The 23,975-nt window shown below is 28.6% G+C and overlaps 2 protein-coding genes across 10 annotated transcripts in view; one reads left to right on the plus strand and one right to left on the minus strand.

The window, feature by feature from the left end:
* Fkbp14 (peptidyl-prolyl cis-trans isomerase Fkb14) overlaps nt 1–23,975 on the plus strand; it is a 172,772-nt gene that overhangs the window by 8,620 nt on the left and 140,177 nt on the right. For both annotated transcript variants that reach the window (XM_083039042.1, XM_083039043.1), the window contains one exon: nt 20,506–20,565. The gene's annotated coding sequence lies outside the window, so the exon portion shown is untranslated. The remainder of the gene's footprint in view (nt 1–20,505; nt 20,566–23,975) is intronic.
* Mesk2 (misexpression suppressor of KSR 2) overlaps nt 1–23,975 on the minus strand; it is a 34,366-nt gene that overhangs the window by 1,152 nt on the left and 9,239 nt on the right. For 3 of the 8 annotated variants that reach the window (XM_083039037.1, XM_083039032.1, XM_083039038.1), the window contains 7 exons: nt 23,573–23,626; nt 8,430–8,629; nt 8,112–8,232; nt 5,994–6,282; nt 3,664–3,933; nt 3,242–3,326; nt 778–822 (listed from right to left, as the gene is read on the minus strand). In XM_083039037.1, the coding sequence (XP_082895163.1) occupies nt 778–822; nt 3,242–3,326; nt 3,664–3,933; nt 5,994–6,282; nt 8,112–8,232; nt 8,430–8,629; nt 23,573–23,613 (1,051 nt within the window). In that variant the 5' untranslated portion in view covers nt 23,614–23,626. Of the gene's footprint in view, nt 1–699; nt 823–1,657; nt 2,211–3,241; nt 3,327–3,663; nt 3,934–5,993; nt 6,283–8,111; nt 8,233–8,429; nt 8,630–23,572; nt 23,627–23,975 lie in introns of those variants that run through there. The other 5 variants (XM_083039039.1, XM_083039034.1, XR_014425423.1 and 2 more) reach the window with 4 other exon arrangements.

The raw sequence follows: 23,975 nt of genomic DNA on the forward strand, positions 1-23,975 counted from the left end.
TTGTGAATTAGCATGAATTGTTCACTATTCTATATATTGCCCAGGTGCGAGATTGCTTTGTTCTGTCTTTCGGTTATTTAAAAAAAAAACAAATTTATAAAAAAATGCTCTAATATGAATGTGTGCTGTTGTAATAAATGAGTTGGTTTTTCTCTTCTTTTTTTTATTTACGTAAAGTGAATACTTCAATTTGGATCACCTGTATCACAGAGTGTAGCGCAACAGGTCGGTCCCTGTTAATATTGTAAATCGTATAGTACGTTGCTATCGACTATATCGACTATAAAACAGAAGAACTCAGTCGACAAGACCAATTCAGTATAAATTTTTCACCGGGCATTGGCAATATTCGTTTTCGTCTGAAATTCTTTAAATTATTTAAAAAACTTATGTGAATGTTTTATATAAAACAAAATAAGTACAGAAAGTCGTATAGATGCGAAATAAATATGGGGAAATAAATTAACATTTATATGTGTCAATATATACACAAAAGTTTAACAAGGCGATTGTTATAAATTCTCTTCATTTTTGTCATTACCAACGTCGACAAGATCAGTGCAATGTTAGGAGAATTAGAGTGGTTAGTTGAAGTTAGTTTTTCTCGAAAATCTCCGGGGTCCAAGGTAGCCCAGGATGTATCATTTTCTCAGTTAGTATCTCTCATACCTTCCGAAAAAAGTTTAAATTCCGACTTACTTAACATATAGACGTGGCCTAATTGACCAACTGCGCGCTCGACTCTCCTTGCGGCCTTCAATTCCTAATTACAATTACCTTCGGATGTTGTCGGCTTCACGGGCTTCCGCGGGGATCTCACCACTAAAACGTATAAAATAACAAATTCTTTTTAAAAATCGAACATGAACATTGTTGAATTGTAACATCGTTACATGGCGCACTGAATTCGTAATTACTACTTTTAAAGTATTTCTAGTGCGCAACATTGATAGACCAATTGTTTTTTTTTTTTTTTTTTTTTCTAATTTACGAGTGGAATATAGCAAAAACTAACAGTGCAACAATCGATTTATTTAAATATTGCTGCAAAATTGTATTTGCTGTAATATGCAAAAACTAATTTAAAATGTTTATTGTCTCTCGACTCAGGTGCATATATTAATGTTGCATAAAATAGATAATTATAATTTTCGCGATTTGCAAATAATAAATTAATTTATCTTTTTACTTTAATCAATTTTCGAGAAATATTTGTAGTCTAAATAATATTATCTCTTCATTATCTCGTAAATTATTTTTAATTATATATAATTTTGAATATTTGATAGTACACCAAATAAATCTGAGTCGTTTTTTAGACAATAATCAAATTCAGACTGCTCAGTTTTAATTATAATGCGACACCTTATTGACCTTATTCTATAAGCGTATTATCTTAAACGCAAACCTTAGCATTTGAAATTATCCGAAAAATAAACAAAAAAAGGAAATAGCAAATAAGCCGAGACTAATCACGCTACTGTTCAGCTGAGAGAAATTGTTGTAATATATACATACCACTCGATCGATCCGAGACGCGTGGGAAATAAAGGCGCAAGTCGATGAACATGTATAATACTTTTTCTTTCTTATTTTGCCTTATTTCTTTTTTTTTCTAACAGTTTAAGAATATGTTAGCGAAATTCATGAAGACGAATTTAATGCAACCCTTTTTTTATTTTTTATTTATCAAGTCGAGCCAGTGGCTTTTCAACGAATAGAGGTACATGTTCGAACACGTATTTGAACCTCGGTGTAATCAGGTAGCTTTCACTATTCGTTTTTTAGCACACAGTTAAAGCAGTTTATTTGTCAAGTTTATCATTGATTAGCATTGTGATAATTGAGAACACACAATATTAGGACCCTGTTACACCACAATTCAATTACGTAAATATTACGCCACTTGTACAACATGGAAATTCTACTTGTATAATAGCGACGATTTGCAATAACAATAACAATGATGACGATAAAACAACAAATTTATTCAACGCGACAACTTGAATGCCACTCGCAATTATCCGCTATATAAATTACTATAAATTTGTACTGATCAGTTAAAAAGGACTAAAAGCAAAGATATAACATAGAATTAATTGAAAAAAATGTATAATCAGATCTTAAAATACATACTTTATATCTGTATCGATTTGTGAGAAAGCATAGTGTTCTGTGATTGGTTCTATAGTGTTCTTGTGATTAAAAAGCTAAATAAAATGACAAATTGAAAAGAGCATTATTTAATCATTAAATTACGCGAAAATTTACGATTTTAATATTTATATAAATATATAAGCACAATATTCTGGGTGTGTAGTCTATAGCAGAAAAGTACATTCTATAACTTAAAACATGTGTACAATGTTGTTATAAAACAAAATTTGAGATCTTAAAACTCTAAGACGTTAACTTGTAACAGCAACTATTTTATAAAGAGTTTCGATTTAATATATTTACTTAGAGAAAACATGTACTTAGATATTATGTGCACGAATTAAATTTTCTTAGTTTCTTTAAAGATTAAATTATTCAAACAATTTAATTAATTTATAAACATAATTTTGTTGTCAACTTGATATTGAAATGAAGATCCTAATTTAATTGATAGGAATATCTGACGTTTGAATTATTTATACAGTATTTATTATCGAAAGAAAGTGTAGTCGATCCAAGAGCATTTTTATCTAAAGAATATTGAAGTATATAAAGTATTTGCAATATAGGCCAATTATTTTTAATGAATAATGACAGAATCGACAGACAGTCGATAAGAGCGAACTTAATGTTAGAAATGATTGCATGATCGAAATTTCTCATTTTTTCATTTCGACATTTAGTCATGCGAAAGATGACGTGACCACCTGCAAAGTCTTGGAAGTTTGTTCTTTTTTTTCGAGCATAATTATTTACAATCATTTGTGAACAAATTGGCCGCGATTCTTTCTTTTTCTGTCTCATATTATGTCTATATCATTGATTACGAAAAAATATACTTTCTATATTCATTTCTACCGAAATATCTTGCGTCACTTACTGACATAAATATTTTAGCTGGTTGGCAGTAATTACTGACGCGTTTCACACTTCCGCTTGCAAGCGATCACGAGATATTTTCTTATGAAACTCGACGACGCGTGCGCGAATTGTTTATATTAATAAAGATCAATGAAAATTGTCGAAAATTGCTAGTTTGGTGATTAACTTCGGAAATATAGTTCGCGCGAAAACGCTCACTTACCATATCCTTCGCCTTGAAGAAATAGTCGGAACGCCTCGCTGACTTTACCCGGTTGTTCTTCCAAAACCATACCGCAATCCGATATCTAAAAAAACAGGACATAATCTATTATCTATCATTCGCAAGCTAAAGATTAATCTGAATTTCGGAAGTCTTTGCTGCTATTAATAACTAAATTAAATAATAATTAAATAATAATTAAATTTTAGAGTTTCTCATTCATATAGTTATACTTGTGAATTTAGTAAAGATCGTTATCTATCTCGTGTGCTAAACAATAATTACACAATTGCTATATGTTTCTCTTATACTAAATATTTATCTATCACAAACTCTGCATGTGTACTAAATAATTTAATCCATAAAATACACATATTTCCTGTCACGCGTTTAATGAAATTCTGCGTAATGAAGGCGCTTACCTTCATCCAAGAGCTATTTGTTGGATCTAAACGTCCATTTAACGTTACGGTGTCGTCGACGTGAGGGCTTAGAGCACCCGTGATGTTTATCACCGGTACACTAAGCGTCAATCCCTCCTTCTTACGCGTTGGATCCAACTCCCTCATTATATTCAAATCCGTGCGACGAACATAACTGTCGATAAATAATGCGAGATTCGTTGGGTTTACACGACGCTCAAAGTAGTTCTTATACACTTGAACCAAATCATGATTCCGCTCTTCGGTTCCCTGCAAAATTATATCGATTTTAATATATGCTCTATATTGCAGATATTACAAAATTGTACTATTTAATCTGTAATATGATTAGCATTAAAAATTTAATTCTTATTATCATTATGATTTATATATATGTTGTGTGTATATGTGTCACATCGCACATATACACACACATATACATATACACGTAAAATAAAAAATAAATTAAAGTTATGATATTTTTAAATTTATATCTTATTATTTGTAAAACATTATAATTCAAAAAATTATTGATAAAAAGATAAAATTTTTTTAAAAGTTTCTTTTTCCTTAGGCAACACAAATAAATTATTACAAGTAATTATCCGTTAATTTACAGAAAGAAATTTCTTTATAAATATCAATTTATCTAATAAAAGATACATTTCTCTTTGTATATTTTAGCTTCATTAGCACTTGCATTTTTTTACTGGTTTTATATTTTACATAACCGGTTAATTGCTTGTCGCATAATAAAAATTCGAAATATTTTTCTCTATAAAATAAACCGCATTGATTACACGTGGCGCAAATTCGTTAATATTATATGAAACCGCCATTATACATTCGACTCGCTAATGACATTAGTGATCATTCTTTTATCCTTACGCCATCAGCCGGCATTATATTAATCTTGCGATTGCATGCGAGTCTGTAATCAAAGCAACCCATCTTTTTACCTCCCATATTACCTACATATGCCGATCGAATGATTTCGAAGTCTCGGTGGATCGAAGAGCGTATTATGCGCTCACGATCCGGTTTCTTCGAGACGCAGTATAGTGTGGTAAAAACAACCGACAGAACCTATCATTAGTGAGATGGAAATGGAACAAAATGATAGAGCATAGGAAACAACGCGACATCCAGTTACTTTTGTTTGAAACTTATGTTTCCTTGTGCTTTCGAATAATGTTGGCCAAGTTTCATAACAATTCAGCTAATGTACGCTTTATTAACCTTCAAAGCTTTTATCTTGTGAATCACGTGCTAAAGGTCGTTTTTTATTTTTTTTGACAATGTGTTAAAAATACGACATGCTTATCGTGAAATAATTGACTTATGTAACATTACATATATGATCACAATTATTATCTCAGTTATAAGAAATGTATTTCTTTTTTGCAAATTAGTTAATATCATCAGAAAATTATTATTTTCTATTACTTCAATTAATATTTTTTTATTCTTAATTGTTTAAAAATTTAAGCATAATTAAAAAACACATTTTTTACTGTATACGCTACAAACGTATTTCTTGCAAAAAATCGATATCTTTCATTATTTTAATATATTTGCTTTTTCAAAGGTTAAAGGTCGTCTTTGAACGTAATAATCTTCTCACGTTGTATAATAGCGAGAAACTGTCAGTTTAATCTCTAGTTTCCATGGAGATCGAGCCTTTGGAAGCTTAAGCTTCATCGTCGATAATTCATCTTGCACTCGCGCATGAACGCTAACTGGGTTGACATTATTTTGCGCCTCATAAAAGCATGGCGGTTTATTAGCCACAGAGTATGAGTCTTGCACAATTAACTTTCATAAAAGAAGTTGGAAGAGAATTTATATACGCAATATGTTTAAATTATCCGTGTTTATATTATTGATGTTTATATTAATCAAATGTTAATTAAAGCTGGATATTTCATGTGACTACATATGTCATAATGACAAAAATATGTAGTATAAATTGAAAATATAAATTATAATTGAAAATAATTTTATAAATTTTTACTCAATTTGTTTTGGATATATATAAAAATATCGCGAGAATTGTGATTACGAATTTAAATATAAGTCAGTAATATTGATACAAAGTTAAACTTGCGATACTTTATCTTATTAAAAAATTATTTATCTGTTTTTATGATATTAATATTAATTATATATCAAATTATCTTAATATTATAGAATTATAACTTTACAATATTAAGATAATTGAAATCTTTCATAATAATATCTTTGCAATTGGAATATTGTTTACTATTACACCTAGAATCATTGCAAATTTAAGTTTCACACATTTACAATTAACAATATCATATTCTTACCCTGCCGAAATGGTGCCACATCAGATAATCGAGTACGCCCTGCGTCATACCCTGCGATCTCAGGTGGCGCACGTTCAATTTTTGATAACCCCATTCGATCCATCCTGCCTGTGTGGATACACAGTTTATCAGGCACAGTGCATTTACTTTCTCCGGATGAGCGAGTGCAAATCTTGCCAGAATATTGGCGCCAGCACCGACTCCGAAACCAATTACGGATTTTATGCCAAAATGACCGAGAACGAAGAGCAGCTGTTCGGCCAGCTCTTCCATGGACGGATAAGTGTAACTGAAATATATAATATATAAATACATAAAGAATTTTGTTTTTAAAAAATTATTCGCAATGTTTCACTTTGATAATAGTGTTACGCAGCTCTTATAAGTTAAATCGATGTCTAAGCAAAGTATGCGCGAAATAACTATCTGAATTCCAAATTTAACTTTCGCGAAGAAATGTCATTAAAAATATTGAATAAATCAAAAATTGTCGTTTATGAGACAAATATTCTATAAACAAAAATAATCGATAATTGATATATCGACATTTAAAATTTATATATCCTTCAAAGAGATTTGGCACGCGAACAAAACCAATTGACAAAACCTCCGCATGCAAATCTGCATTGCGGTTTAAATTATTTTATAATTCAATGTTTAGTTAAGTGTATGTTTTTTTTGAGATAAATCTCGATTTAGGATTAACTTAATCGATTATATTTAAAAAAGATAATTTTTTAATCCAGTGCACGCTTTGCTATGCCAAGCTATGCACGATTTATTTTTATACATTATTTATAATCTTAAAAGTTATAAATCTCTAATTAAACAAATTGATATAATAATTGATATAATGATTTTATGATTATAATAATTATAATTTATTATTTTATTTAAATTCTAAATGTATTAATATAATAAATATTTTGAATATTTATTATATTAATATATTTAAAATTTAAATAAAATATTAATTATAATTACATATTTACGATAATAAAATCATTATATAAATCATTACATTAATTTGTTTAATTAAAGATTTATAAATTTTAAGATTATAAATGATTTATATATAATATGATTGCAAAGAATTAATATTATGACATGTAAAGATATAACACGTATCTCAATTTTATCGATTATGGTTGATTTTATTTAAAATAACTTAGCAAGAAGAGTTATGTAACAATCGATAAGTTCGAACTCGTATAAATGTACAGTTATTGATATTACGATAAAGCAAAAGCACATTTATATAATGAGAAAATATATATGTAAAATAGTAAAATTATGAAAATTAAAGAACAATAAAAATTGCAATCAAGCTCTGCTTCTATTATTGTTATATATATTATCAAAATAATAAAATAAATATGGTGGGCTAAAGAGTCAAATGCTAGAGCTCTGCGCGTGCTAATAATTTATATATTAATACATTTAGGGCATTTCAACACATTAATTTTGGCCATCCTCACAGTGTTAGAAATAAACCGTACGCAATTGTCTACATTATTGATTAAAAAGTCATACAAAAATATACAGTTTATTCTAACGCCGCAACAAATATAAATATGATTCTAGGTTTGAAATCTAGGTTTAAATGCCATATAAATCTCTATACATCATGTGAATTTGGAAGAAAGTGTTACCATTACAAATTGTATTATATAATCAATTATTTGAAAATCATGAAAAGAAAAGAATGAGTTTTGAGTATAAAATTATTTTATCAAATCGTAGATTTTTGCGTAATTATAGTACGAGTTATAAACAAGCTGTCAATGAAATTGGATTGAGATTGATTGAGATATTAATTAGGTCAATGATTTTCGTTAATTAAATTGGCATGTTATAAAATGACGTACGTGTATCTAGAAAAGATTGAGGCTTAATGTATATGCATCAAAAGTTCTCTAATTATTAATTAACGTACTGTTTAATAAATCTTTAATAAAAGAAAGAAGAATTCTTGCTTTAATTGTTACTTGATGAAAACTAAGAATCTTTTTGATTACCGGCGCTGTAGAAGTCTATTGCATATAGATACTTTGATTTGAAAAATCGATAAAATAACTTAATGTTCTTTTATATTCATTATTTGAAAAATTAACTCACTCTTCGGGAAGCGTAGGCGCACCTTCCTCTTGTCCGGGTGCGTTTACGTGATATACGCAAAAGTTTTCGAGTAAAACACGCATATCGATGTAATTGAAGAATGCCTGGAAGCTCGAAATGTCTGAAAGAATAATTTTCATATGAAAAAAAAAAGGATTATATATATATATATATATATAATATACACACACACATACACACTTTAGAGAGAGCATCATTATAATAAAAGTTGTAATTTAAAGAAATTTTATGACTAGGATTAAAATATTTTGCATAGCTCTATATATTACTTTAAACATTTTAATTAAAATTGCTCACAGTTAAGGCCTAGATCGTGATAAGTGAGGATAGCTGGTTTTGCTCGATTTCCTTGCACCGCTATTAGCAAACTTCCTTTGTCGGTCTCCACTCTTTCTTCCCGTACAGAACCGTCATCTCTGGAGAGGTATCTCAGTGCCGGAAATTGCAATTGAATGTTCTTCAGCTCGATGTCATCCATACTATCGGAAGGCATCGTGCTGCACATAAAAAAAAATCATTTAATTATTAGCATCGGGATCAAAAAGATGAAAAACGATTCAATATTCGTAACGTGAATGCCACTTGGACGACTGCGACAATCTAAAATTTCCGAGGAAATTTGACGCTGATAAGGTTTCTTCTCATATTGAATAAAGTTATAACTAGCTAAATTTAGATTATAAAATACCTTTCATCTTTTCCTCTATTTTCAAGTTGAATATCCTTGTCTGTCGGAAAAGCTAAATAATTCAGGCTCTACGTTCAACATATTAGTAGGAAAAAGTACATATATATCTACTTATAAATGTAGCATTTTTAGATCTATACCTGCTAATGTAGCACTTTTATATGAAACAGTTCATAATATATTTTTCAAATAATATTTTCTAATTAATGCGTAAAGCTTTTTTTCTGTTATATCATTATCGCATTGATATTATACTTCAATAAAAATTATATTATAAATCAGCAGAGGGTGTGTATTTCGACTTGTGTTATGCAGAAACTGTATTTTTCCATTTAGTGTTATTTACAAGAATTTTATTAATGAAATGCAAAATGTGCACAAAATAATGCACAGTATAATTATTTTTATAGACTCAAACGAGTATAGCAATTTTTGTCCCACAACTTATTTTATCAATTTTTCAAATATGTGTAGATGATAGAAAATAATACTTTTTAATAATAAGTAAACATTTAAACTTTTCCATTAAACAATTTCAAACAATACCTCTAATGTTTATTGTACCTGTTTCCGAAGTTTGTCTGACTCAAACACGCTTTATGCAAAGCGAGCAGCTTGTTTAGCGCTCATTCAAGTTATTGCTAAGTAAAACTATATTGTTGCCGTTTTATATAATAGATCGCAGCACAAGGAATTGTTTATTGTTGAGTCAGTTTTCATTGTGTGTTATTGCAGAAAAAAGTAATAGATAAAAACAAACAAACAGATAAAATAGTGTTTTGTTGACCGCAAACCATTAAGTCTCCTTGACCAACGACCGTGTCCAATTTCGTCGATAAATAAGAGTTAGAGAAGTTGACTGAAAACGATATATTTGTTTTTGTGCCAATAATTGCATTGCGTTGGAAAAAAAGCTACAATGTTTCGCATATTAATTTTGTTTCATCTGGTTAACAATAATTATCGTATCTTTAAAAAGATATTTTGAAATTTTTTTCTGTAAATGCTTTTAAAATATTTCAATTAATTTTTTTTCTAATATATTTAATAATTATTTTATTTGTAATAAAACAATATATATAGAAATGCAATTGGCAATATTATTTATTGATCTACTCGTTAAAAAGATTAATTGTACGAAGTTTGTCAATTTTTTATTTTGCCATAATGTCAAATTGCGGTACATCAAGACAGATGCATTCTTAAGTGAGAACGCACAGTGTCTTTACGAAACAAACAAAATGTTTCTTTATACGATATAGACGTGCAAAATGTCAGTCAAGATGTTAGACTTTTTCTTCCATTTGTGCATTATATGCAGCAGTCGAAATAAATGATTGAACGATCTCTCAAAATTGCTCTCATTAGTCGTTATATCACATGCTTTAACTATGATACGCAAATCTTTATATACGGAAATACTTATGGCAATTAACTTCGCGACAGACCTGAGTTAATTAAACTTCTGATCCGGCGACTCGGAAAATTAGTGGAAATGTGTTTGCTTGGCTGGCAAGGTAGTTAAAAAATATATCCTCGGTTCAAGATTTAAGCGCTATTTCAATCTATCTCACTGCACGCGCAATTTATTCCTAAATTGGCAATAACAGTGTTATGATGAAGCTTTAAAGTACTAGATTTATAACGTTTATCAGGCTAAAACTCTGCGCTAAAACTTTTTTAATGAATACGCAAGATTACGATTATTACAGGCGTGATTAGTTAGTTATCAGCTATATGCTATATTATCACAGATATCAGCTAATCAGTACATAAATCATAATATGTAATCTGTATGCCAAATTTTAATCTAATATATATTATATTTGCTTGATTTCATATATCTTTATATTATTATTTTTATGCGTCTTTAAATAACGTTTAATTGATTATAATAAATAAAACATTTTCTAAACAAGCATCTTCCAAGGATTAAATTCATATTATTTTTATCTTTAGATCAAAGACATACAATTTTATATAATATATAATCTTAGTACAACAATTCTACGATATACTTTGATATTAAAATTCGCATATATAGTTTTTATATGTATATCATAGTGCTAGCCTATATTAACGATCGGGGCAAAATCTAAATTACACCTAATGCTGTATAATAGTCAAGGTGATGTCGACAAAAGCAATTAATAAATCAAATAATCTATTAGTAGTTCTATATCAGTTCTATATCAGTTTGAAGTATATACGAGTTAAATGCATTTCAGCCTAAATGCAGGATCAGCCTAGGATAAGTAATATCCCGATGTTATTCTAAACGCGCGCGTATAAACGATAGCAGCGATAACTTTAATCATCCGCGAAGTTACATCCACGTCCAACTAGTTATGAACTCTCGCTTAATGCTCGAAAGACCTACTTCGGCTTGTATCCCGGAGGATTTACGACGTCAATTCTATTTCAGTAAAACGATAAAATGTCAAAAATTTTATTTGATTTCTTTGTACTCGCAAAAGATATTTCGAGAGAAACGTCACCGCGAAATACACCGTCCTGCAATCCTATCAAGGAATCACACTTTTATTCTTTTTGAAGAATTCGTCCCTTAAAGCTGTTATTCGAAATTCTTCCGTTCCATATAATCAGAGCAAATAAGGCAATATAACGTAATACGCCACTCATCCGAAGCATGAATATAGAAATTACGTTTGTAGATCATGCTTCGTGATCCGCTGCACAGCGTTCGCATTATTAAATTCCTTATCTACACTCGTCAACAAAATTAATGCATATGTATTTTAAGTCAAAATTTCGCATAATTTCAAATAAGCATAACTCCGCTAAAAATGATCGGATTTGAAAAATTTTTTTTTCATTGTCAAGCTTGAAGTCTCTACTTTAAAAACCATTGGTCAGATTTTTAATTTATCCTCCTCCCCCGTACGCTACTGTTTCAAAAGTAAGGACGTGTTTTGTCTCTAAAAAATTGCGCACTTTGACGCACTCCACGGGGTAAAATAAATTTTTTTCGCAAATCTTATCATAACTGTCGTAAAATGTGGACTTTTTACTACAAATTTAAAAAAAAGCAAAGTTCGTACGATTTTTTTTCGAGGAGTTATTACATATGAAAGTTACCCATACATTTTTTCCATTTACCGCCAGCATTAATATTATCCGACACGCACCACAAGGTTGCTGGTTGGATTTGGCGCATAATGTGTGTGTGTATGCGCCCACGCGTGCGTGCGTGCGTGTAAATTTGGGCTCAAATTCCTTAAACAACAATTAGAGCATGCATTAATATGCGCGAACGTATAGAAGAAGTAATCTGAAGACGAGGCGGGAACACACAATTTTAAATGAGAACATTCCTACATTTCCCTCTCCTAACCATACGCACGCACGCATACGCACGCACACATACACACACACACACAGCAGAGAGGGTTTGGAGTCATTAAATGGAAAAAATGTATGGGTAACTTTCATATGTAACTCCGCGAAAAAAAATCGTACGAACTTTGCTTTTTTTTTAAATTTGTAGTAAAAAGTCCACATTTTACGATAGTTATGATAAGATTTGCGAAAAAAATGTATTCCACTCCGTGGAGTGCGTCAAAGTACGCAATTTTTTAGAGACAAAACACGTCCTTACTTTTGAAGCAGTGGCGTACGGGGAGGGAGAATAAATTAAAAATCTGACGAATGATTTTTGTGTTGAAGTAGAGACTTCAAGCTTGACAATGAAAAAAAAATTTTTCAAATCCGATAATTTTTAGCGGAGTTATGCTTATTTGAAATTATGCGAAATTTTGATTTAAAATACATATGCGTTAATTTTGTTGACAAGTGTATTAATCGCCACTTGTGAGGTAGATTGCACGTATGCATTTTCACACAATATAATAGCATCTGAATTAATGCAGCGATTACTTATCTTTCGAATTATTGCGTTGTTTCGAAATTTATTATTATTTTTATATGCTTGTACCTATACTGCCAAGATTTTCTTTAGTTTTATTATTATTATTTTTTTTTTTAGATTTTCTATATAAAGTGCATTATTTATATCGCTGAGATAGGGGAAGATTTAAAACAATATTAATATGTAATACAATTGCAGAATTAAAATATTCTATAATTTAACAAATTATACATAATTCTTCACTAATATTCACCATTATTTGTACATTGATAATTGTGAAAAAAATGGTGTTTTCCTTTTATTTTCCATCTCTACTTGTAATAAATGCTAGGTGCAAAATTGCAATAGAGGAAAACATTTGTTTGTTTTTGCGAATGGGATGTAAAGTGGAAGAAACCGTTTTCACGGATTTATGGCGCGTATTGTAGACGGCGACGCAATGACTGGCGTCGACGATCGATAAACATGAAATGTGATGTCACAAATGCGCCATGAAATCAATTAAAAAACACTTCAAAAAACTCTTGATTGATAGAAGTGTCGAGAATTGATTATCAATCATCAGAATAATGAATAATTTTGCATAATGAATAATAATGCAATGGTCTGGACAAAATTGACTTTACATCAAGTCGCGCATATATTTCCTGTGTTATTAAAAAATAGATAATATGTTTAATAGTGTGTAATATGATTTTTTTTAAAATAATTGAAGTAACAGAGATATAACAAATTTAAAAAATTACAACAGTAATGAAAATTATACGCTTATTTAAATATATATATTTTTTCTAGATACTCAGAGGAGAAGATAATATATTTGTATTTCATCTTGTTAGCTAATCAAATTCTTTAATTTAAACACATAAATGATTATAATTAAAATAAGGATGTCACGTGGAAATATGTGCAACTAATTTATTATCATTAGATATTTCTTTTTTATGTCTGCAATATATGTGCATTAATCTTGCTTGACAAAACGTAATAAACTTTGGTTCCAATTCAAAATCGAATTAGAAATTTATTTATAAATTAACAAAGAAGAAACTTTGCTTGAAAGATACTAAAATCAAAATACTTCGAAATAATATTGCAAGCTTGGATCATGGTGTCATTTATTGTGAACATAATAACTTCGCAAAAAGCATTGTTTTGGGTTTCTTTTTGCTTTCTCTTCTTCGCCTTCGTTATCTTAAACTATTAGAAATGGAAATAATAACTTTAACAAATAGCAGTTAGGAATACTGTTAACTGAAAGTGTTTGAATAGAGGACAGAAATACAATGTAGAACGAAGAACATGAAATCAGATGCCGAAATAGAGTTTATAAAGTAATAGGTGTGAGATCTAAACGGCTGCAGAAAATCTGTTTTAAATTATTTTTTTCTCGGTAAATATTAATGAAAAAAAAAATACATACTCGTTATTGTATTTTGTCAATGGTGTATAATGAATATTCTGACGTTGCTTTACGTTAGAATTTATTGCTCCCATTGGAAAAAATTTAACGTATTCCTTTTTGTATTTCTAAAGACACACTGACAAATTCGTGTACCAGTTGAAAGTCAAAGAGTTATCTTGGAAATGAAAATAAATCGTCTTGTATCATACTCTCGATCATTTGTCGGTATACATATAGTTATTGATTAAACGTAAACAAAATCATTACATGATAACGATAAGTATAGCAAATGTAAATATAAATACTAGAAAACATCAAAAGTTGTAGGCAAAAATTGTATCACAATTTAGATAAAGCGAACTTTGTCTTATCTCCATCATTTTTTAAAAATTAAGTTTAATACTTGCGAAAGCTAAATAACAAGTGTCATTGGACAAAATTTTAGAATTGCAAAGAATAAAATTTTCAACTAAAAGCAAAGTACCACGACATTTGTCTAACTATTTTGGAGCGAAAAAATTGTAGAGTTTAAAGCTTCCGAAGCAAGAATTTATTTCATAAATATCTGTTTAAAATTGAAAATTATTGATATTATTTATATTATAAGAGCTAATATTCTAATAACGTATAATATAAATATAAATAATAATCTTTCTATATATTATATTTCTTTTTTAATGCCATAGCATAAACAAAGAAAACTTTAATATAAAAAAAAATAAGTATATATATAATTAAACTTTTTTTCTATTTCAAGGCTCAGCATTTAAAAAAATATTAAAACTTGATTTCTTTAAATGTTACATACAAAACACAAAATTTTATATTTATTAATATTATAACATAACTGTATACTTAAACGTATATGTATTATACATGATTTTAAAGATATTTCACATTTATCTTAAATAATAATTTGATAAGAGAACCCGTTTTTTCTTTGCATGATGAATTATTACAGTTATTATTTATCAGGATGTACATATATATTGTAATTTTTTTATGTAAAAAGCATTGATTTTGTTCTTTGTTTTTGAAGTAAAATTCCGTTCTTCTCGGTTCTTCCTTTTTATACAGCATTTTCTCTCAGCATGCGTGGCAATAAGAATTATATTAGTTTATGAGCTATTTCGTTTCATGCGCTTTATGAAGTTTTACCTGAGCTCTGTCGTATCCACAACAGTGTTCTATATTTTATCATTCTTTACTGACACCGAAACGCTATCATTTACGATTTACGCGAACATAACAACTAACAATAAGATACTGTAACCAGCCAACGTAATGGCGTATTCTATACTTTTATTTGCATATGCGAGCGTGTGAGAATTTTATCGTTTCATTTACAAAATGCTTAAAAAACTTTGAATATATAATATGGCCTTCCATATTTGCTCTAGTATCATAAGTCTTTAAGCGCAGAAATATGATCAGAGCACATCGAAAGAAATTGTAGATTCAATGAATACCAAAGTCTATTTTTTTAATTATTATTAAAATGTTTGTCAAATAAAATGATGTAGCAACATACTTTTAGCAAGAATTGAAATGTTTTTGCAAAGGCACTCACTATTTTAATCTAGCTTCTAATTTAAAAAAATGTTAAGCTTTGAAACACTCGTACATCTGCTGTTATTATTAGTTATGTTAATTACATCACATTACACTTTAATTTTATTTTAATTAACAAAAATGCTTTTTTTATACGAGAAGCAGAAATAGAAAAATTTTAGTTTCTTGTTTCTGGTAAAATTCGGTAGATGACTATATATTTTATTTGACATTTTATTCAGTAATAATGCTTTGGTTAAAACAACGGTACCAGTAGTGATTCGCTCGCAGTGCTACTTAAATTTCCAAGCACAGCTAATTTGCGTGTGCGAGAGGTTTCCCGGCACGTCACTCAGTCGTTTCCGGTCAAAGTCCGACTATTCTCTTTCTCCTTTATCCGCAATAGCGATAAAACATGAGGTTTCAAAGACTGTATATATAAGTATTAATGACATTGTACACATTGTACACAATGTGTGATTAAAAATTTTATAATAAAAATTTATTTCTCCAAACTTATCCACAGTAGTGATTGTGTGAATGCACACATCGAATATAATGTAAAATATAATAAAGTTTTCTGAAAGTAAATTTATATAAAACAAAAAAATTGTTTTTGATCAATTTAATGCATTAAATAAAATGATATATTTGTGATAAGTAAATCTATAAAAATTTTCAAATCTTTTTTTATAATCTCTTATATATATATTTATTATATTATAATCTATTATATATATTTATTAATTTTTCGAAAGTCGCAGTTTGGAAATGTTAAACTTACAAATTATCATAAAATAATTAAATAAATTTATTAAAAATAATTATAAAATAATTGTATAATTGAACGTATTTATTTTTAAATAACTCACATTTAAGTGTACATTTTAACACATTTTAACAAAAAATGGAGAAGTAAATTTGAAGAAATACGAAGCATTAAAGACTGTTTACTTACATTCTTGAAATACAAGAGATGATTACTCATATATATTTCCTAGAAAGATCATGATCTTTAAAGTGACAAGTGATTGCATCATCATATTAGTATAGAAGCACATGTATGTAGATTCACATAATCAAATTTTATAAATTATATGTATTACAACAATTTCAATTATTCGACATAAATTCATTAAAAATTAAGATTTAAAGTATCTTTCTTTTATTAATATTTTATATATTTTTAATTAATATTTATAATTTAAATAAATAGTAAAAGAATTATTAAATTAAAAAAATTTTTTTTTATATTTTATAAAAAATTAAAAAAATATATATATACCTTTAGAATTCATCACATTATACACGTTACGAATTTATATGCGATCAGAAAATATTTTTCTATTTAATTTTTTATTTTTAAAAAAATTTTATTTTAAATACTCTCACATTATCTCGAGACATTCAAAGAAAAAAATAAATCACTATATAGCTAGGAAAATTTTGATAATTTTATATTCAAACTGATATGTCGATATATTTTATACATTTTTAGCAATTATTTCTGTCATAGTTAAATCAAACAAATAAAAGCCTACATAAGTATATTTCAAACTGAAAAGTTGGTTACCACCTTTAGTAATAGAATTTATAGAACAAAGAACTGGTTGATCCTGGATCAACCTGAAATCCTACTTTTGAATTTTCAGAGATATCTCGCGTTACGAATATTTAACTGGCTCGTTTAAAACGCCCACTTAAATGAAAAGTGGTGCAATATTCTTTGAGGCTGGATTTTATTCTCATATTTTGTAACTTTAAAACTCGACAAGCTCTCGCGCTTAAATTAACTGCGAAATAATTCATAAAATGCGAGCTCGATCGAAAAAGAGATTCGCAGTAGCTTTAAATATAAAGCTATTAGAAGAAAAATATTGGATATTGATTATAAAGTACATCAGAAGGATAATAATTCGCTATAACGATATATAATTGAATTTGCTATCACTTTATCGAATGACAATCTAAAATCTTCTATCAAAAATCATCTTTTTAAATGTATTATTTCTATTTTTCTGCAATATATATACATATATATGTATATGTATATATTTTTACCAGAGAAAGAGAGAGAGAGAGTTTATTCTGTGTACTACTTTTTTCGTATTTCTATAAATTTATTATTAGAGAATTGTTTCTCTTAAGAATAATATAATTATAAATGATAACGATATTTCTCAATTTAAGTGGCAAACAGCATCATTGAGATTTTTTTAAATGCAGCTGATTAACCACAATCTGGAACCAAATAACCGGCATTGAATATGCCTCTATTCGATATCTTACGTGATAACACTCTTTTTATCGATCGATTAACCGAAGTGCGTAGATAGATTCTTCCTGATCATTTGCCTGTAAGACGAAGCCGCACAATAAGGATCGATTTACGCTATCCCACTAGCGACCCCTCGCGAACCAAGGCAAATAAATAAATCTTTATCTGAAATACAAGTATGATGCAGAACACGCTGTAAACAGAGCTGTGTTTATTATTATTCTAGAGCGCTGGTTATTTGAGTTAGACAGACTTCGCATTTCTATCAGAAGGATGGATCCGAGATCCAAGATTAGTAATAGTTTGTTTAATTGAAAAATATACAATCCCCCCCCTCTCTTTCTCTCTTTGCAATTTGCAAATTTACTATTGCTTTAGATTTTGTTATATATTTCTTTATACAAACATAGTTTCAAATGTTTATTCTATGTATTGCAACAAAAAATTTGATCTGTTTATCTTTGATTTTACGTCTATTGCATATAAAATGTTGATCAATTTCTATGTTTTCAACATAATTCGTATCAAAAGATTCGAACAATTACTTTGTAATGCGCTAATTTATTAATCACTGCGTTATCTTTTTCAAATATAAAGATGTTTCAAAGTCGATGCTATTCAATCGAGGTGGAATTGGCGCAATGCCAAGTTATGTTAAACGAATTTCTAGCGAAAGTAGAGCAAACACTGACGTACACGACTGTCGCGTCACATAGAATCGTTACGTTTCGACCTTTTATCAGAGTAATTTATCATCCCCTTACATAACAAATGATAAAGATGTCGAATTGAGATAAGTAAAGACTAATTTCTAGAAAAAGAAAGAAACAAAATCAACGTTATACGGGAAATATATGACAATTAACAAACGGCAAAGTACTCCTTCAGTTGACAAAGAACTTGCGTTGCTCACTCAAGTTGCACTTCGATCGATATACGTCCACTTTCTTCACGACGCAAAGAGCAGTGACCTATTTAAAGCGAAATGTCATCTTTTATTTGCACAAGATGAATCACTACAAACTATAATTATTTGCGCAGATAAAAAAAGGACACATGCAAAATAAATTTCATTTAATTGATTAGATTAATTGGATATTCCTAAGTTTATATGAATAATATTATAACTATACCAGTATCCATTATATAAACGATTTAAAAAGACAATATTTATAAAGATATTTTAATAAAATTAATAATTTGTAAAATTTGTGCTATGTTAAAGTATGCACAAAAATTAAAAAAAATTTAAATTTGTTGATTAACAAGTTTAAAAAATAAATGGATTAGAATTTAATAGTTTAAAGAATACCTACGGAGTCACGCGCGGGACTGTATTTAGAAATTCATATTTTCGAACATTGTTTTAAATTGATAAGTCAAATTAGTTCTCTGAGATTATAATAGATTTTACAATATTAGATTTAACAAAATATTATATTATTGGATAACATACAATATTTACACGCGACATTTTAATTGCAATTTTATTTTACTAGAACAACACAAGCGCGCGCTTACGCACACGCCTTTCTTCGATTTTATATTAAAACGAATAATATTTCAAAAAAAATAATATAAAGTTTGTTTAAACTCGATTAATATTTTTTTCACAGAAATCAGCTGATTATAGCATTAATTTGTTAATTAAATTTTAAAATAATAATATGGTAAAAAATTAAAATAGTTATATGTTGTAAATAATATGTTATAATACCTTATTCTTAATTAATATTTTTGACAGTTATCAGCTGATTTCTGTCAAAAAATATTAATTGAGAATAAGATATTATTTAAAACATATTATTTAAAACATTATTTTAATTTTTATAACATTATTTTAAAAATAAGTTACTTGTAAAGCAAATTAACGCTTTAATCAGCTGATTTTTATCAAAAAATATTAATAAAACGAAAATTTGCTAATTAAATATTCTAGCTTATATATTTATATTTATATTGGGTATGTTATAATTTGCTAATTAAATTTTAAAATAATAATATGGTAAAAGTTATAAAATAGTAATATGTTGTTAATAATTATGTTATAATACCTTATTCTCGATTAATTTTTTTTTTTTCTAAAGCTATATCTTTTCGAACGAATCTCCTTCGAGTTTCAATTAATTATTAATATTATATATAAGTCATGTATACATATAGTATCGCGCGCGCGCTATTAGAATGAAGTTGCCGATGTTTGTAGAATAGCCTCATTACCGAAACGCCGCGAGTATCAGGCAGTTCGAGCTGCGTCCCGTTGTGATTAATTAGTAAGCATAATCGTTAGAAACGATTTCTAACCTTTGTATTGTAATATTTATCAATCGCATATCATAATTTTAACGTTAATATGTAGTCGTAATTGATCGAAACGCATATTTCGCGAAAAATTCGATGCAAAATTTCTTGCCAACATAACCCAACTTAATCTGTTTCCGCGCGCGCGAATGTGTCCGTGGATATATCTATTGTTAATTCTAGCTTACATATTTATATTGTGTATGTTATAATGCGAAATAATAAGATTATTCTAATATATGTGTATTTTATTTGTTACAGGTAGCATTGCGATACACAGTGCGATTCACCGTCGTGTCGGGAGTGCCGTGTAAAGTATCGGTGAGTGAGAAATTGTTTATTTTATAATATTTCTATAGCGGTAAACGGTATATATAATATGTTGAAAATATTTAAATAGTAACATATGTTTTAAATAATATGTTATAATATCTTATCCGCGATTAATATTTTTTGACAAAAATCAGCTCTGATAATTGTCAAAAATATTAATCGAATTTAAAATATTATAACATCCCTATCTAAAAAAGGCACGTTAAATCGATTCTTGCAAGTATTGGCGCATCTTTTTCGATGCTAATTAACTGTTTCGATTCGCATTGTACGTTATATTCGTAGCATCGAGAGGCTGTCATCGCGAGGGTTAGTAATTTAACAGTTTGTTCAAAATAAAATTAAATAAAATGTTTTAAATAATATGTTATAATACTTGATCCTTAATATTTTTATGACAGAAATCAGCTGATTTCTGTCAAAAATATTAATCGAGTTTAAAGTTTTATAAAATATTATTTCAAACATATTATATTATTTTATTTTATTTTATTTTGAACAAACTGTCAAACTGCTAACCCTCGCGATGACAGCCTCTCGATGCTACAAATATAACGCACAACGCGAATCGAGGCAGTCAATCAGCATCGCGGAGAAGAATCAACAATACTTGTGAGAATCGACTTAACATGCCTTTTTTAGAAAGGGATAAAAGTATAAATATAAATTTTTTAAAATAAAATATACACATATATCTTGCATCCATTGCACAAGAAATTAAATAGAAAGGTGCATATTTGCAACGTTTGTAATATTGTCTTGTTTGCACAATCAAAAAAGATGTGATACATACATATATATGTCAGAAGCTCTTTTCAAATAGCTGCTTTAGAAGCGACATTGCACGATATCGAGACAAGAGGGCGTTTATATGACGTCTTAGTGATTCTTAATTAGTTCTAACTTTGACGTTAATTACTTTGCTGTGAGAACTAGTCAAGAGAGGCATATGACCTCGTCCTTTATCTTAACAACTAGAGCATCTTTGTTCAAAGACTGATACGAACAAGGAATGACATAGTGAAATTACATTGTTAACCTCAGGAAGCTCCTAAGCTCCTATTACGTAGAATGTTATACATTCTATTAAAGTCCCTTCCACGCTCGCTTCAATGTTAGCACATTGACACATTTTCAACGTATAACATTTCTCATTTTGAATGTTGTTATTATCATTTTACAATTGGTTTACGATTGCTTTTTATCTTATAATAATAGTACAAAATATAAAAAATGTTATATAGTTATAAAGAATACTTCCGGAAAGTTTGCTCGAAATTGAATTTATTAAAATAAATTAAAAGAAAAAAGCTAGAGAAAAAAACGCGTGCCATCTAAATGAAAAAAATGGTTAAATAAAGATAATAAATAATATTTCATTAAATTTTATTAAATTAATAAATTTTCATCATTCATATTAAATTAATAAAAATTAATAAATTTTCATCATTCATATTAAATTAATAAAAATAAAAATAAATTAATCAAAGGGATTTTTTTAAAGACAGATTTGTAAAACAATTCTTGTTGGATTCTTTAAAAATTTGTGTATAGTAGGATAAGTATACATGATAAGTTCGATGAAAAACTTTGACGAAACTGGACAGTCTTAAAGTGAAATTTGATTTTAACTTTACATTTACATTTAAATTAGAAAGTGGCACCAGCAACGACGCGAGTTTGTAAGAAGTATGAAGTAGCTCTATTAAACAACCTAAATGTCAGAAGTTTAAGAACTTCCGTTAAACTGTCTTAAACAATTAAATTTTATAAGCCTTTTGAATTTAGGTCATAGCTCTAAATAGCAGCTGGGTCACTCATTAAGTGACGCTGTTAAACCAAAATCGTAATAATAAAAATATTATTTAGTTGCTGTATCGCGTATTGTATTGCTGCTGTGTTTTTTGTCAGCTTAGAATAATGTATTACATCGTTGCTTTTACATAATATGCAGCGCGATTACTGTGACAAATTCTCCTTATTCCATATTCATCCTTAATTGCAGTCTTCTTTATAATATTCTTTTTTATTCTTACATATATATTTCAATCTCAAATATATATATATATATGTATATATTGAGATATATATTGTATATATACATATTTACACACAATTGATTGATGTATATAATTATAGAGATGTAATTGATATATATAAATTTATATATATCAATTACATCTCTATAATTATATACATCAATCAATTGTAATATCTCGAAGCATCCATAACTTGTATGCTGATGACCATTACGGATTATTACACAGCTAAATAACATATAATGACTTTTAATAATACAATTGCGAGTTATCTGGTCACTTAGCGCTTTGGATATATTAAGGTCAATATCAATCTTTCATGGCAGTTGAAAACCCTTAGGAATACAACGACATATTTCATTCCTGCTCTTAATATTTAGAGATGTATTCTAATTCTATGTATTTTTAGAGAAATCTCTCTCGCTCTCTCTCTTTCTCTCTCTCTAATCTTTTTGCAAATAAAATCAGCAGATATTACTTTTGTCTATTCTCATAATATGACAAATATTAAAGATGGAAAATAGTGTTCAAATAAATTTCTAAATTATTATATATCAATTTCTATATTCTATATAATATATTAGAGCTCGGTTTTTTTTTTTTTTCCGTTTTGTTATAACGAAATCATATTAATTAAATTAGAAAACGTGTGTCATTTCAGACAGAATTTTAATATAAAACTAAATTTGCAATTTTATTTACTCCTACCTGTTCTGCGTCAAACGAGTCAAATTTTTATGGGACTGGAATGAAATAATTCAGAGTAGATGTGAACGAGTAATATAAAAGTGACTACATTCTCGATCTGTAGGCTTGTTAATATCAACTATCTCGCACTTCTACTACGTATCTACGCATCAACAAATAAATTACAACTACGATTTAATGCGATACTTGCCGAAAGATAGAAAATAGTACCGATTACGGTCTCTTTCCTCTTTTATTCGAAAACTTACCCCAATAGAGCAGATTCCTCGGCAGTGGCTGCTGTCGGCATCCTGTTTCTCTCCCTAAAACAAAATGGCGGCGAATAATCATAGGGTCCGGCCCTAGCGGCATACGTCCTTTACCCCGTCACAACATACGGACAATTTGTAACAACGTAAAGCAATTAGCATAATAAACGAATAGCAGTGTCGTATTAGCGTCAATCTGCTTTTGCTAATGTTATACGTTCATTGCGTTAAAAATCGGCTTCTCATTGTTCTATTGTTTCATGTTCCAGCATTTAGCACGCGGTCCATTTGAATGTAAAATTACCATTAAGATTACCATTTTTTACGGCCAATTAAATCTGAAGAGCTGAACAATTTTGTATTCAGATATTGCGTATTTGAATAAATTGCTCCCTAAGAGAAA

The sequence above is a fragment of the Prenolepis imparis genome, unplaced genomic scaffold (assembly GCF_030444845.1).
Source record: "Prenolepis imparis isolate NDT839.2.m4 unplaced genomic scaffold, iyPreImpa1.0 SCAF_5, whole genome shotgun sequence".
In the NCBI taxonomy this organism is placed as follows: Eukaryota; Metazoa; Arthropoda; class Insecta; order Hymenoptera; family Formicidae; genus Prenolepis; species Prenolepis imparis.